The sequence below is a fragment of the Macrobrachium nipponense genome, chromosome 23 (assembly GCF_015104395.2).
Source record: "Macrobrachium nipponense isolate FS-2020 chromosome 23, ASM1510439v2, whole genome shotgun sequence".
In the NCBI taxonomy this organism is placed as follows: Eukaryota; Metazoa; Arthropoda; class Malacostraca; order Decapoda; family Palaemonidae; genus Macrobrachium; species Macrobrachium nipponense.
Genome location: NC_061090.1, coordinates 70,059,374 through 70,074,821, shown reverse-complemented (window position 1 = coordinate 70,074,821; position 15,448 = coordinate 70,059,374). Strand labels below are relative to the sequence as shown.

General features: G+C 36.1%; 1 protein-coding gene across 3 annotated transcripts; it reads right to left on the bottom strand.

The window, feature by feature from the left end:
• Nucleotides 1-591: 591 nt before the first annotated feature.
• On the bottom strand, nt 592-11,377 carry LOC135196874 (glycerol-3-phosphate acyltransferase 3-like). 3 transcript variants are annotated; one of them, XM_064223658.1, is made up of 9 exons: nt 11,303-11,377; nt 8,994-9,303; nt 7,264-7,437; nt 6,109-6,357; nt 5,437-5,539; nt 4,904-5,019; nt 4,123-4,231; nt 3,235-3,422; nt 592-1,578 (listed from the first exon to the last, which is right to left on the bottom strand). In XM_064223658.1, exons 2-9 carry the CDS (start codon nt 9,293-9,295, stop codon nt 1,341-1,343), a joined length of 1,479 nt encoding a protein of 492 aa, XP_064079728.1. In that variant the 5' UTR covers nt 9,296-9,303; nt 11,303-11,377; the 3' UTR covers nt 592-1,340. The 3 variants fall into 3 exon arrangements, with proteins under 3 accessions (XP_064079728.1, XP_064079737.1, XP_064079722.1); XM_064223667.1 differs by having other exon boundaries at nt 8,994-9,341; nt 11,212-11,370; XM_064223652.1 differs by having other exon boundaries at nt 593-1,578; nt 11,212-11,370.
• Nucleotides 11,378-15,448: the final 4,071 nt, after the last annotated feature.

The following is a 15,448-nucleotide window of genomic DNA, read 5'->3' as shown; positions in this document are numbered from 1 at the left end:
CCATTCAAAATTTTAATGATGACACTACAAACTCGCACGGAATCAACAAAACCAGAAAAAAATTATGAATTAAAAAAATACGCTTCCCGATGTATAAAAACAAGATAGTTATCTACCGTTTTTATCCCTTATCGTGACTATGGACCGTCCAGATAACTAGTAAATCGTACGATGATAACTCGAAGTAACTCAAGTACGGCATTATCTCTCGAGTGCTTCATGGACGTAGAGAAACCCAAGCCACGTGTTGCTTGCTATTGAACGTGTCACGAGTGGTATCTTTCTAACAGTTTATTCCTGGGTTTTCATTGAGGAAAATGAGTAAGAAATGATACTGGACGAAACAAACCTTATAATATATATAATATGCTATATATATATATATAATATATTAATATATATATATAATATATATATATAGATATATATATATATATATATATATATATAATATATATATATATATATATATATATATAAATATATATATATATAGTGTGTGTGTGTGTGCATACTTGAGAAAACACGCATTTCCCAAATACTTCGGAAACTACACCTACAAAGTGTTCATTCTCCAAGGCAGACCTTCTGCGTATAACATTCCCAGAAATACTCAACTGACCTAACGTACTACACAACCATAACATCTTATTATCTAGCGTTTATCTTTACCTTGGCCTCCTTCTCATCATGCCTAACCACAAACTTGAAATTATTTAGAAGCTGACATGGTCGCCCAAAGATAGTTCGTGATCAATCATCGAAAGGCCTTGTAGTGGGGTTGAGATAAGGATTTACTATATATCTATGAATTTAATACTGGCATTACGACGTTCGGCAATGCGTTACGTAACGAACAAATTTAAAACGTAACGTTATATTTACTACCACGAATACTTCTATCAACGTTACATACGTGCTTCCAGCCAATCCGTATAAAATTAAAATCAATATTTCAACCTTACTTTTCCCGGTGAAATTAGCCAGGAGCCGTTAAATCCCGTTAGTCTTGGAAATCTTGGAAACACATAAATATTCACTATACAGCACAGAACGTAGTTTAAGACTGGGGGACGATCGATCATTGACGAAACTACAACAGCATTGCAGCACTGATTCGGTCTTTCAGTACCGGGCAAATTGAGGAAACGACCACAGTTAAAAAGGAGAATTGTCGCACAGCCATTCAGTACTTTTCACCACCGTTAACTTGATCGTTTATATGCTTGAACTCGTCTGTATCAGAAGGGGGAAAAATGCCGTTTCATTCGACCTTTATTGATTGATTTTCTTCTAAAATATAAACGTACACGCAAACTAAAAAGAGATCAACGTTTTTCTTAATCGTTTTTCTTGCTCCCTTCATCATCGTTTTCTCTATCTCCGTCTTGTTGTTCTTCATCATCTTTTTCATCCCCGCTCGGAAGGCTGAGATGCCGAGCGAACTCCTGCTGCTGTTTATCTCTCCACAAGTCTCTCTTCTTCTTCCAGATCTCTTCTTTATTAATCTGGAGCTTGATGAAGCCATCCCAGGCTAATTCGACGAAGCCTCCCCGATGCGCAATCATCGTTTTTACTCTGAAAGTTATAAGGAGGACTCTAGAACTTACGAAAAGGATCGATGCATCATCATGATAAAACTGAGGTCTGGAGTTAAAAGAGTAACAAATATATAGCTATCTATCACAGAAAATAATTTTCTAAACATGATAATCCCATTCATCCTGGGAAATAGAACCAACTGGAAACACTTTAGAATACAGTGAAGGTAGCAATCAAATCTGTAGGCCTATTTGTATTGCATATAGTAAACATTTTCTAATCTTGACCATCCTATTTACTAAGAACTGAAGTGATAAGTCAGAGCAAGGATGTTCACTAGAATATATTAGACCCATAAAAATCTGAACGAATTTGTATCAAAAGGGCATCTTACGATAATTGTGTCTAAGTACAATCGTGGTTTTTTTCCCCCACGAATTAAAAAATTAAAAATATGACATTAAATTACCCGATGTATTCATTATGAAAAAATATTTCCTATCGTGATAAACCCGTAAATATGATGGTAATAAGATAAATAAGGATTATATACGTGATGCAAAACCAGTATCGAGGAGATTTAACTATACTCTGTTTTTTCCATCTGTCCACCCGCCTGTGGTGTTTCCGTATGGTAACACTGCGTCCCGGGCTTTATATAGTTACGCTATGTGTAAGTTTTAGGTAAATAGAAGGATCTCCGGGTGTACATTTGCAAGTGGAAAGTGTTTTAATAATTTACTGTATGCGAATTACACCGTTAATATTCGAAATAGGATATCATGATTATTGTTGAATGTAAGCTGAATGTAGTAACTATCTAAAGCCTGGGACGCAATGTTACCATACGCAAACACCATAGGCGGGTGGACAGATGGAAAAAAAAACGAGTAAAGTTGTTGCTGAAAAACATAACAAGCAACTTTACGGTAAATATGATAATGATGATAGGAGAGAGAGAGAGAGCGAGAAAGAGACCTTTGCACAGTTACGTAAAACGCTACTACTATCTACAAACATAGCGACGCCAAAGTCATTCACTCGGTTAATCTCGCCTCCTGGAAAAGCAGCGTTCGAATCAATCTTCAAGATAGTCTCACCCCTTTTTCTTCTTCTTCTTTTTTTACTTATTCTCAACTTCCCGTAAAAGCACAAACAGATTCATTCACTCAGTTGTGTATACCTCTAAAAAAAAAATGTCCTGTATTCATTATCTCTTATTATCAACCTTGTGCTTAAAGAAAAAAAACACTATTCTCTTTTCTGAAAATAAAAAAACACAAGACTCTTTCCATAAATCATTCTCACTTCCGAACGCAGTGTTGCCAGAATAGAAGAATATAGGATCGAGGCAAAAAGGCCAAACGATGGGACCTGTGAGGCCATTCAGCGCTGGATGGGAAATTGACAATAAAAAGGTTTGAAGGGCGTAACAGGAGGGAAACCTCGCAGTTGTACTAGAAAATAATTGTTAGAAGCTGAAAAGGAAGTTGTCAGAGAGAGAACATGAACGGAGGTACGGCAGAAGGATTGAAAGGGGTTGCGGCTGGGGGCCCAAGGGCCGCTGCAATGAGCCTTAATTAAGTAATGCCTATAGTGCACCGCATAAGGTGCACTGACGGCACTACCACAACAGCGCAGAGGGCCTCTGGGCAAGACACACACAAGATCCGCTCGCTCCATTAGTCTCACCTCTGAGCGAAGGCAACTGCCGACTCGTTCTCTCTCCTGCGGACGGGGGGCATGTACCACACGTCGTACACGATGGCCCACGAGGTCATCATGTCGAAGGCATAGGCGAGGAAGGAGTCTTGGTACCAGAAGGCGTTGCCGTACCGTTGGTCGAATCTGATGGCGATCGGGTAGATCACGCTGTCGATCTGGGGATTGGATATGCGAAGGAAATGTGGTAATGGAAGCTGTCAGGTCGGTCGTTCAGGGCTGAATGGGAAAATCATAGAAAAAAAAATCATATTTATAATAAAAGGAAAATATTGGAATTGCACCATGTAACAATTGTCAGGAGAGGGTGGAAAGTAAGTTGGAAGTAGGAGAATATGAACGGAGGTACTGTCAAAGGAATTAAAGGGGCTGCAGACAAAGGCTAAAGAAGACTTTTCAAAGAAATTTTAGTAATACCTACAGTGGACCACGCTAGGCACACTGACAGCACTGGTAAAATAGATTGGACAATTGTTGCAAGTTATGAAACGGTTTCATTTTATTCTTTCATTTATCAAATACATGACTAGAGTGTTACAAATTTCATGTTGAAAAATCAATAGATAGACGCCATTCGTTTTGTAATTTCTCAGTGTACGAAATTGATGTACGTGATTTAAAAGCATAAGCTGTATTGAATTTGGTTATTCATTTACATATTCTCTTCTGAAATGAAATCACCTAATAAAATAGTTCGATTTTGAGCTGTATGGCTACTTGAAATTAAATCGGGTTCATAACTTCATAGATGATTTCCCGATGAAGGAAAGGACTGACGTTTTTGTTTCATATAACCTTATGTGGCTCGTTTCTGATATTACTTACTAAAAAAAATGTCATTGCATCCTACAATCTTACCTCAAAAGCTCCTTTTTTGAACTGCATAACTGCAGTGTTGTTCACGCAGGTCCCCTCGGGGTAGATGAGAATCGGAGGCAGCTTGGTGTTCTGCGCATGCGCCTGCAACCTGGGTGTTTAGGAATGGGAAATTGATGGCACGGTAGTTGGTATTAATAAATGGGCCGTTTGAACGCTATAAGGTTGTATTCTGCATCGGTAGTACAATAACGGCTTTTCTTCAATATGGTGAATCATGAGATTTTGTTATCTCTCTCTCTCTCTCTCTCTCTCTCTCTCTCTCTCTCTCTCTCTCTCTATATATATATATATATATATATATATATATATATATATATATATATATATATATATATATATATATATATATATATATACGTGTGTGTGTGTTTGTGTCGCGTATGAGGACAATTCACGACTAGTTCCCATATGCTTTTATTTAACGAAATAACACAACCCTTCAGTTGTTTATACACACACACACACACACACACACACACATATATATATATATATATATATATATATATATATATATATATATATTGTAAAGAGAGAAGGGGGCGTTTGAACTGAATACAAAAGAAAAATATGTATGCAAAAATTCATGTAAATATATCAAACATTATTACTTTCCTAGGTAATTAATGTAGTCTTCTATAAAAATATAGATTTAAACATGTAACAGAAATAACATTGGAGAATTATAAAAAAAATTTAATTAACAATTGCAACAGACTCAAAACGAGGAAAAATTCAGCTTACTGAAAAAAAAACCTACTTATTGAACGTAGCATTTCTGTCCTTGACTTCGCTTCTTTCAAACCAGATGTGCCCAGAAGACTTCGAAAGAGCCGTCATGAACATCCCCAAAAGTCCCGTGGCTTTTTGGCCCACCTGGAACAAGCAGTGAAGTTTACCTTTCGTCAGGAGTATTGCAAAGACTTATTGGTTGCATTATCATTTCGCCAAGTTGTCATGAGTTAATATTTCATAAAATAATTAAGGTTGTTAAAAAGGTGCCTTTTCATATCAATCGTCATTTTCGTTATTTATCACTTTCATTAACATTTCTCTCAGTTGTCATTATCATTTAACATGATAATTAAGGTTGTTGTTATAAATATGGCTTTTTATATAAAAATAAATCTTTATTTTCGTGATTTATCATGAAAATATAGTCAGCATAATAAACAAGGTTATTAAAAAGGTGCCTTTTAATATCAACAAATCGTCAATTTCGTATTTAATCACAGGGCCACAATCTAGCCATATCCTAATCAGTCGACATCATTGTGATTCCAGTTTACCCACCATATCGTAGCACTGATCCGTCGCCAAGACCATGGAATCTATAGGGGAGCTGTGGTTGGCAACAGCTATGCCGTGGGTCGGTCGATTTTCTGGGTTGTGGAACCTTTGGGATGGGAAATCAGGTTTCAGTTGTCAGATATCAATTCGGTTTATTGGATTATTGAAATATTCAGGACAGTATGTATGTCTCATAAAGCATAAATGAGAGTATGCAGCCAAGAGAGAGAGAGAGACTCCTTAAACCCAGTGAAAATTAACTGAAGATAAAAGAACAGCATGGAAAACTATTTATTGTTTAATATCATTACCACAAGAAGGCCCTCTGGTTTGTGGAACCTTTGGGATGGAAAATCGGGTTTCAGTTGTCAGAAATCAATTCGATTTATTGGGTGACTGAAATATTCAGGATAGTACGTATGTATGTCTCATAAAGCATAGAGGAGAGTAAGCAGCCTAGAGAGAGAGAGAGAGAGAGAGAGAGAGAGAGACTTTAAACCCAGCGAAAATTAACTGAAGATAAAAGAATAGCATGGAAAACTATTCAATGTTTTATATCATTACCGCAAGATGGCCCTAGTTGTACTATATAAACACGAAATCACCTGGTTTGTCGTTGGCACATAAATACGAACACAGACATCACCGAAAAGGGATTAAACTCGCGACCGGTACCTGGCCACAACAGAGAGAGACCCAGCGACAAAGTCGAAGCACCACGTGACGACCCAGGCGTTGACCTTCGACTTGAAGTCCCCTTCGGGGAGGAACCCGACGGCCGAGCAGAGGACGGTGAGGGTCACGACGCTGAGGAACAGCACCAGAAGTCTCATCGGGACCAGGAAGAAATAGCGGATGATGACGCCCACCATCCAAAACACCGTCAGGGAGGGACTCATTCGGAGGTTCCTTGTGTGCATCGTCCTTCGGGAGGATGGAACGGAGATGTGTGGGACTGAGAGGGACTTGCAAACTTATTGGAAAAATGACTCTCGTGTTGACTCGTTCAATGCAAATTACAGCATACAGTTAAAAGAGATTGTCAGTGACATGCTAATAGGTAAAATTCATTATTTGTCTCTTTATCTGTTTATGATTCGTTTCCTTTTATTAATAAGAATTTTTATTTGACAAAGTAGTGAGTTAATAAGCAGTTAAAATTTGAAGTTACCTTTCTCACTGTGAGGTTAAAGAAAATCAAAGCAAATTAAGATCAAAGGGAATGAAAGATGTTCATATTGCGAAAAATTATTACCCATAAACGTCATTAAAATCTCTGAAACTTCAAACAACTATTCTCACAATCTTTTACTAATTACTGTAGCAAACCTAAAAGTTACCTGCAAAAAAAAAAAAAAACTCTATGAAGGTGTGTACATTGTTAGATGCACCTAGGAACCATGTTTCATGACCAGTAAAATACTTTCTCTATTTTCCAAGGGTACTTGATAGGATAAAACATCTTTTTTTTTTCATTTCCCTCTAGAATGTTCATTGGAGTAAGACACATTGCAGTCATTGGTTCTATTTTCTAAGACTGCTAGGTCGATCAAAAAAAAATAATTCCTCTGTAGAATGTTCATTGAAGTAAGACACACTGCAGCCATTTCTGAAAATGTGTAACATATAAAAGAGAAAATGTTTATTCCTATCATTGTATCTATAGCAACGCCCTCCCCCTCCCCCACCACCACCCCCGCCCCCCACCACCACCCCGCCGCAAGAAATGTTGAATCACATTTTTGGAAAATGTGTACCACGAAGAAGAGATAAATTCTTATCATACCTGGGAATGTGTTTCAGGCAAAACAGAATCATTCCAGTACCAACCTGGAAAGCATGTTCCAGGTCCGAAGCTCGGATGGACTGAAGCTCTGGTTGACGCAGTCCTGTACAACGGCCCTCATGCCAGCAGCCATGTAAGGCATGGCATCCTCGAAAGCGTAGGACCCTTCGTGGGAATAGGATCCCGCGTGAGGTGATTCAGGATCTATCACTGCTGCACTGAAAAGGAGGAGACAGATAAGGTAAGTTAGCCGAAGTTTTTAGTGGAGAGAATAACGTCCTTTTCCCACAACGAAATCGAACTGTGAAAGAACCTTGTCGAATTGATTTGAATATAGAATTTAGGCCAAAAGGCCAAACACTGGGACCTATAAAGTCATTCATCGCTGAAACGGAAATTGACAGTAAAAAGTATAAAAGGTGTAACAGGAGGAAAACCTCGCAGTTGCATTATGAATCAATTGTTAGGAGAGGGTGGGAAGTAAGATGGAAGAAAGAAAATATGAAAGAAGGTAAAGTAAAAGATACGAAAGGGGGTTGCAGCTAGGGGACGAAGCCACGCTGCAAAGAACCTAAAGTAATGCCCACCGTGCACCGTATCAGATGCACTGGCGGCACTAACCACCCTATGGGGGAAAGAAAAAACCTTGCTAAAAAATGTTGACGGACTCCGTCCCTGAATTCAAAATGTTGTTCTTCTTTTAACGCAGTAGAAATTGTGGTCCTGAAACTTGAAAATCAAAAGGCGAAAGCAAATTTGGACTGATCAACTCAAAAATTGCAAGTGCATACTATAATCATGATATAAATATGTTTTACATGTGAAAAAGTGCCAGCAAGCATTGCCATTCGACTCTAAAGTAAAATGTCGAATGTTGTAACAGTGAAAAGCAGATGACTCGAATTTTTGAAGGAGTGAATGCAATGAGAATTGAAATGCCAGCAATTCCAGCATATACTTTTGCATATCCATGTATGATAGCTGAGTGAGATTCTATATGAAAAGAAAATGACTTAAGACTAGTAAGTAAATCGTACTCAAAGGTGTGAGGGAACTACAGTGTATGTTCTAACTACTTTGCAAGCACTTCACAATCAAGTATAGCAATTTAGAACACTGGTCAAACGGAATGAGTCTCAATTAGTCTCAGATGATATTGAAAATCAAATCTTTCATTATGAGATGAGAATGAAGGGGGAACTTAGCAGCTTTTGAGACGTGATTTCAACATTTAAAGAATGGTGTTTAATGCAATTGTGAACAATTCGACCAAATTTTGATGAAAATCAAACTATTGTCTCTAGGAATCTGGTAGCTCCAGAAATTAAAACAAAATTACGATAACGATTATGGATATAATGACATGACTTCTGAGCATGACCGTAGCTATATGGGGATACAATCCACAATGAAGTAAAATCCTCTTGTAGTTTAAAACATATATTTCTTGTACAGGATTAAAGCTTTCGACCATCAACTGTGGTCTTGTTCACTAAAATGAACAAGACCACAGTTGATGGTCGAAAGCTTTAATCCTGTACAAGAAATATATATTTTAAACTACAAAGAGGATTTACTTCATTGTGGATTGTATCCCCATTTACTTAGAGGTACGACATAGTACCTGGCTTCTGCATATATATATATATATATATATATATATATATATATATATATATATATATATACACACACACACACACACACACACACACATATATATATATATATATATATATATATATATATATATATATATATATATCACACTTACCAATTGCCTTCACCATCTTTTCGTAAATCCTCCCCACCCTCTCCTACTTCTTCTTCTTCCTCTTCCTCCACGAGAGGAGGGATGGCGACGCTAGCGAAGTGGAAGACTCTGTCCAGCACCGCTACGTACTTCCTACGGAGCCTCAGTCTCCTGCCGACGGAGGCGACGACGAGGAGGCAAAGGAAGACGATCCTTTGGCCCCAGATTATGTATGGCAGCAGGAACTCCCAGACGCCGAGGGAGAGCAGGAGGGATTCGTAGCTCTTCCTCAGCACGTAGGGACTCCAGGCTTCGAGCTCCATCTCGAGGTCTGAGAGGTCAGTGTTCTAGCTGAGTTAAGGGATGAGTCTACACACACAAAGATATATATATATATATATATATATATATATATATATATATATATATATATAATCATATGTTACAGTCAACATGCGTAATCAGTCATTACGCGTAATGACTAAAACTTTTAGTCATTTCACGTAATGGCTGAAATTTAGGGTCAGGCATTTCACGTAATGACTAAACTGAATTTTAAGAATTTAGAAATAGCAATGTTATTTTGTTCATTATTTAAAATCAATCGTTGTACACTTGACAAACAATATTCAAATTCAACAACAAACAAACAAATTCAGAAAAAAATCTCACTTTCGAATTATTTTTACACAACACTTTCTTATTAAAATCAACTGTAAGAGTCGAAGCATTTTCATTTCTATATCATTTACTTGTTTTTGCAGTCCAAACAGCTATGACAACGGCTAGAGCATTTTATCTTGCTTTTGTAGCACTTACAACGATTACTTTCACAACGTCTGTTCCCGGCACAATTGCAACGAACAAAACCTTGGCCACCAGATTTCGATTCTTTTGTTACAGCTTGGCGTAAAGATACTTCCTGTGAACTATTTACATCACTTTCTTTTAACAGCTTTTGAGGACAGAGATCAAACTGATTGCGTGAAAACCTTGCTTTCAACATTCCAGATTTTACACTAATTTTGTACATGTCTAGATTTGTGTCTAGATTCTGAAAATTAAGCCGGAGTACAAAATTATATTATTTTAAAGAAAAACAACAGATAGTATACGATAAATATAAGTTATTATAGATTACGTTAATCTAAGTATGATAAATTGATAGCAATTTAAATAAAACATTACAATAATATGGTAAAAACAGAAAAAAGGGGGAGGGTTATTACCACTGTGTTGGAGAGGGCAGGTGGAGGCGGACTGAGGAGGGAGGTAAGGTAGAAAAAGAAGAAAAGTCTGGAGTGAAGCCTTAAGTGTCTGAAGATTGAGACGAAGCATTGGAGGGAGTATTGAAGATAGCTAACGGATAAGAAGTACTTTGATTGTTTAGTTCCGGCCTAATGTGGTGTATAACTAGCGATTCGAGAATTTAAACATAATTTGAAGCATTACGCGTGTTGACTGAAACCTTGTCAGGCAACTAGTGTAATGACTGATTACGCATGTTGACTGTAACATGTTTATATATATATATATATATATATATATAATATATTATATATATATATATATATATATATATATATAATCACGAAACAGTAGCCAAGATGGCTGCAATCAACAGTACTTTACATATTTATTGTTAGAAACGTTTGGTGCTACCTAAACACATCGTCGGTCTGTAAAATTGAATATTCATATTAATTCTCTTAATTCAAAATCTAAATTAAAAACAATAGTACATTATTTAAACTTTTAAAAAAATTAAGAAGCACTTGCCCTAGGCGTTCTCTGGACATGCGTGAGCTTATGGTCTACTTTAGAAAATTCTTTCTTCATTTTTCTTCTTACCAATTTTCCTCATTTTAAAGAATATAACGATTGTTTTTAATTAGGTTTTATTTTGAATTAAGAGAATTGATATGTACCTTTCATTTTTACAGACCGATGATATGTTTAAGTAAAGCGAAAAGTTTTTAACAATAATTAGTACTGTTGACTATCGTCTTCTTTGGCTCCTGCTTCCTGATGTATACTTCCGCCTGAATATATATATATATATATATATATATATATATATATATATATATATATATATATATATTCGTGTGTATGCGTGCATACACACGAGTTTTTGTTTCAGTAAAAGTAAACCGGGATAACCCACCCTCATTTGTCAAATAAAAAAAAAATACTCCTTATCAATCCGCATTAATCAACAGCACTCAATATCACTCACCTCATTCACAAGGAAAATGGAAACAGTGAAATGAGAACACTTTTTAAAATCCTTTTACGACAGAAATACCTCTCCTTCCTCTAGATCTTACTTTGCGACTAATGTTTTCGAGTTTAGACAGAGCGAGTTCGTACTGGCAGCCTTCTACTGTATAGTGTGTCCGGGCAGACACTGAAGGAAGGTCATATTCCTTTATCTCCATCCTTAAATTTTTCTCATCTTAATCTTTATACGCTATCTGTGTGTGTGTTATCACTGATTATTGTGGTTACCTTCAATCGATTTTTTTTATTTGCACATCTATAAAGAATGCGTATATGCGTCTGTGTTATATATATATATATATATATATATATATATATATATATATATATATATATAATATATATACATACATATATATGTGTGTGTGAGTGTGTGTAGATACTAAGGTATAGGCTACTTATACAATCATTCCCACACACATAACTACACGTGTGTGCGTGCGCGCAGCATATATATATATATATATATATATATATATATATATATATATATATATATATATATACTATATATATATATATATAGATATATATATATATATATATAATATACGATATATATATATATATACATCATATCATATATATATATATAGATATATATATATATACTATATATATACATATCTATATATATATATATATATATATATATATATATATATAAGTATATCATATATATATATACATATATATCTATATATATATATATATAGGCTAATAAAAGGAGCCCATAAAAACACCAAAATGTAGAGAGAAAAGTACTATATTTCAGAGACTGCTGTCTCTCTCTTCAGGTATATGAATGAGAAAAGTTTACAGAAAAGGTGGTATTTATACCAAGAGATTCGTCCACAAGTAAGCCAATTTAGGTCACCCCGCTGATAATCTTCCTTTAATCTTCTTAAGCGTTGGTTGAATGAACACTGCGTCGACGATGTCCGATGTCCAATTCCCTTTTGAGATGTTCATTACCTGCTTCTCTTTTATTAAGGCCGATTCCATCATTTGACTCTTGTACCGGCAGTTGCTGCTATAAATTACACGTGACATATTCCAGTTTATTCTATGGTTATGTTCATTTATATGATTGAAAATAGCCGAGTTCTGTTGTCCATACCTAACTGACCGTTTGTGTTGTATTAATCTCTGGGGAAGTGATTTACCTGTAAATCCGATGTAAGATTGGTCACAGTCCTGGCATGGGATCTCATATACCCCAGAGTCTTTGGGCGATGTCTTTTGTTGGACGTTAATCAGGGATTTGGCTAAGGTATTTGGGTAGGTAAATGCAAAAGGGTGGATTTCCCAAGGGTGTGAGTTACTCTCTTAATCGTCTCCAGGTGGGGAATTTTTATTTTATTGTTGGGTGTGTCTCTGGTCTTGTCTTTAGGGGGTCGGTAGAAAATTACGTTTGCTTTTTGAATTGCTTTCTCAATTATATGGTCAGGATACTTTAAAGATGAAAGTTGCTTGCGAATTAGTTCAAATTCTTTTTCCAGGAAATCTGGGGAACAAATTCGTAAGGCTCTTAAGAATAGGTTGCTAGCTAGACTTATCTTGATAGTATTGTCATGATAGCTAAAGTAGTGAATATATGAAAGTGAGAACGTTGGTTTTCTGTATATGGTAAATTTGTATTCTGTCGTGTCTCTGATTATTAAAACATCAAGAAAAGGAATTTTGTTGTCTGTTTCCCATTCAACTTTAAATTTGATGCTGGGCACTAATGCGTTTAATTTTGAGAGGAATTCATTAAAATTACCCCACTTATTATCCCAAAATGTTAGTATGTCATCCACAGCATGTTTTTGGGTTTTATTGCATTTATTACTGTAGTTTCAAAGTATTCCATGTACAGATTGGCTAAAATAGGACTTAAAGGACTACCCATACTACACCCGAATTTTTGCTTGTAGAATGATTCCCCGAATGAAAATACGTTATTAGATGCACATAATTCAACTAACTTTATTATTTTGTCAAGTGCCAAAGGGAAATGATCTGAATAGGGGGATAATTTTTCCCTCAGATCATTTCCCTTTGGCACTTGACAAAATAATAAAGTTAGTTGAATTATGTGCATCTAATAACGTATTTTCATTCGGGGAATCATTCTACAAGCAAAAATTCGGGTGTAGTATGGGTAGTCCTTTAAGTCCTATTTTAGCCAATCTGTACATGGAATACTTTGAAACTACAGTAATAAATGCAATAAAACCCAAAAACATGCTGTGGATGAGATACGTGGATGACATACTAACATTTTGGGATAATAAGTGGGGTAATTTTAATGAATTCCTCTCAAAATTAAACGCATTAGTGCCCAGCATCAAATTTAAAGTTGAATGGGAAACAGACAACAAAATTCCTTTTCTTGATGTTTTAATAATCAGAGACACGACAGAATACAAATTTACCATATACAGAAAACCAACGTTCTCACTTTCATATATTCACTACTTTAGCTATCATGACAATACTATCAAGATAAGTCTAGCTAGCAACCTATTCTTAAGAGCCTTACGAATTTGTTCCCCAGATTTCCTGGAAAAAGAATTTGAACTAATTCGCAAGCAACTTTCATCTTTAAAGTATCCTGACCATATAATTGAGAAAGCAATTCAAAAAGCAAACGTAATTTTCTACCGACCCCCTAAAGACAAGACCAGAGACACACCCAACAATAAAATAAAAATTCCCCACCTGGAGACGATTAAGAGAGTAACTCACACCCTTGGGAAATCCAACCCTTTTGCATTTACCTACCCAAATACCTTAGCCAAATCCCTGATTAACGTCCAACAAAAGACATCGCCCAAAGACTCTGGGGTATATGAGATCCCATGCCAGGACTGTGACCAATCTTACATCGGATTTACAGGTAAATCACTTCCCCAGAGATTAATACAACACAAACGGTCAGTTGGGTATGGACAACAGAACTCGGCTATTTTCAATCATATAAATGAACATAACCATAGAATAAACTGGAATATGTCACGTGTAATTTATAGCAGCAACTGCCGGTACAAGAGTCAAATGATGGAATCGGCCTTAATAAAAGAGAAGCAGGTAATGAACATCTCAAAAGGGAATTGGACATCGGACATCGTCGACGCAGTGTTCATTCAACCAACGCTTAAGAAGATTAAAGGAAGATTATCAGCGGGGGTGACCTAAATTGGCTTACTTGTGGACGAATCTCTTGGTATAAATACCACCTTTTCTGTAAACTTTTCTCATTCATATACCTGAAGAGAGAGACAGCAGTCTCTGAAATATAGTACTTTTCTCTCTACATTTTGGTGTTTTTATGGGCTCCTTTTATTAGATGGAATTCTGTTGTTACAGAACACTTTTACCAGTCATATATATATATATATATATTTGTGTGTGTGTGTGTGTGTGTCGTGACAGTAACTGACTGTCTGTGAGTAAAATGCGAAGTAACTCCAAGTAAATCCTTACTTAAAGAGCAGTCCCATGTTTCCATTCACCTTCATCCGTAGCAACATGACGCCGTTACGTAACTTAGAGATAAACACGTTCTAGCTAACTCACTATCAAGAGAATGTTTTGCAGTCTACTTTACTCTGCCACTGATATCTTATCTCTACGACCTAGAGTAGGGTAATAGATTACGAGAGTAGGTATGCGATAGGGCAGATTTTAGTTGTTGACTTCAAACTGAGTCACGTGGTACTACTACGAATTCTTCTTAAGCCTTCTGAATTATCTGGAGAAGTAGACCTTCATAATGGTAGCAATACCAACTAAGTTAAATCCCTGCAATACCAGATGACAAATCAATAAATCAAGCTGCCTTTTATCTAAAGAGTTCCAGACTTTCTTTAAACTGAATGATTTCGTTAAAAAAATGTTTTATACACTTCAATTGAGAAATAGACCTATATACCTCTCTCCAGATCGAATCTGATAGACTGACTTATTTATTTTGTACAAACCTGCGTCGTAATCTGAGTTTTTAAAGAAGCCAAGTTATTCGACGATAGTGTGACATCACTGTACGTAACTAACGCAAACGAAAGAGCGTACAGATATATGAAAGAAAGATAAATGCTACTTGATGCAAAGTTTGTCGAAAGAAGCTAACAAAAAAGACAGATGTAATCTTGAGCGTCACAGTCCTACGACCAGTCCCAGTTAACTAGTACTTCTTGGTCAGTTGG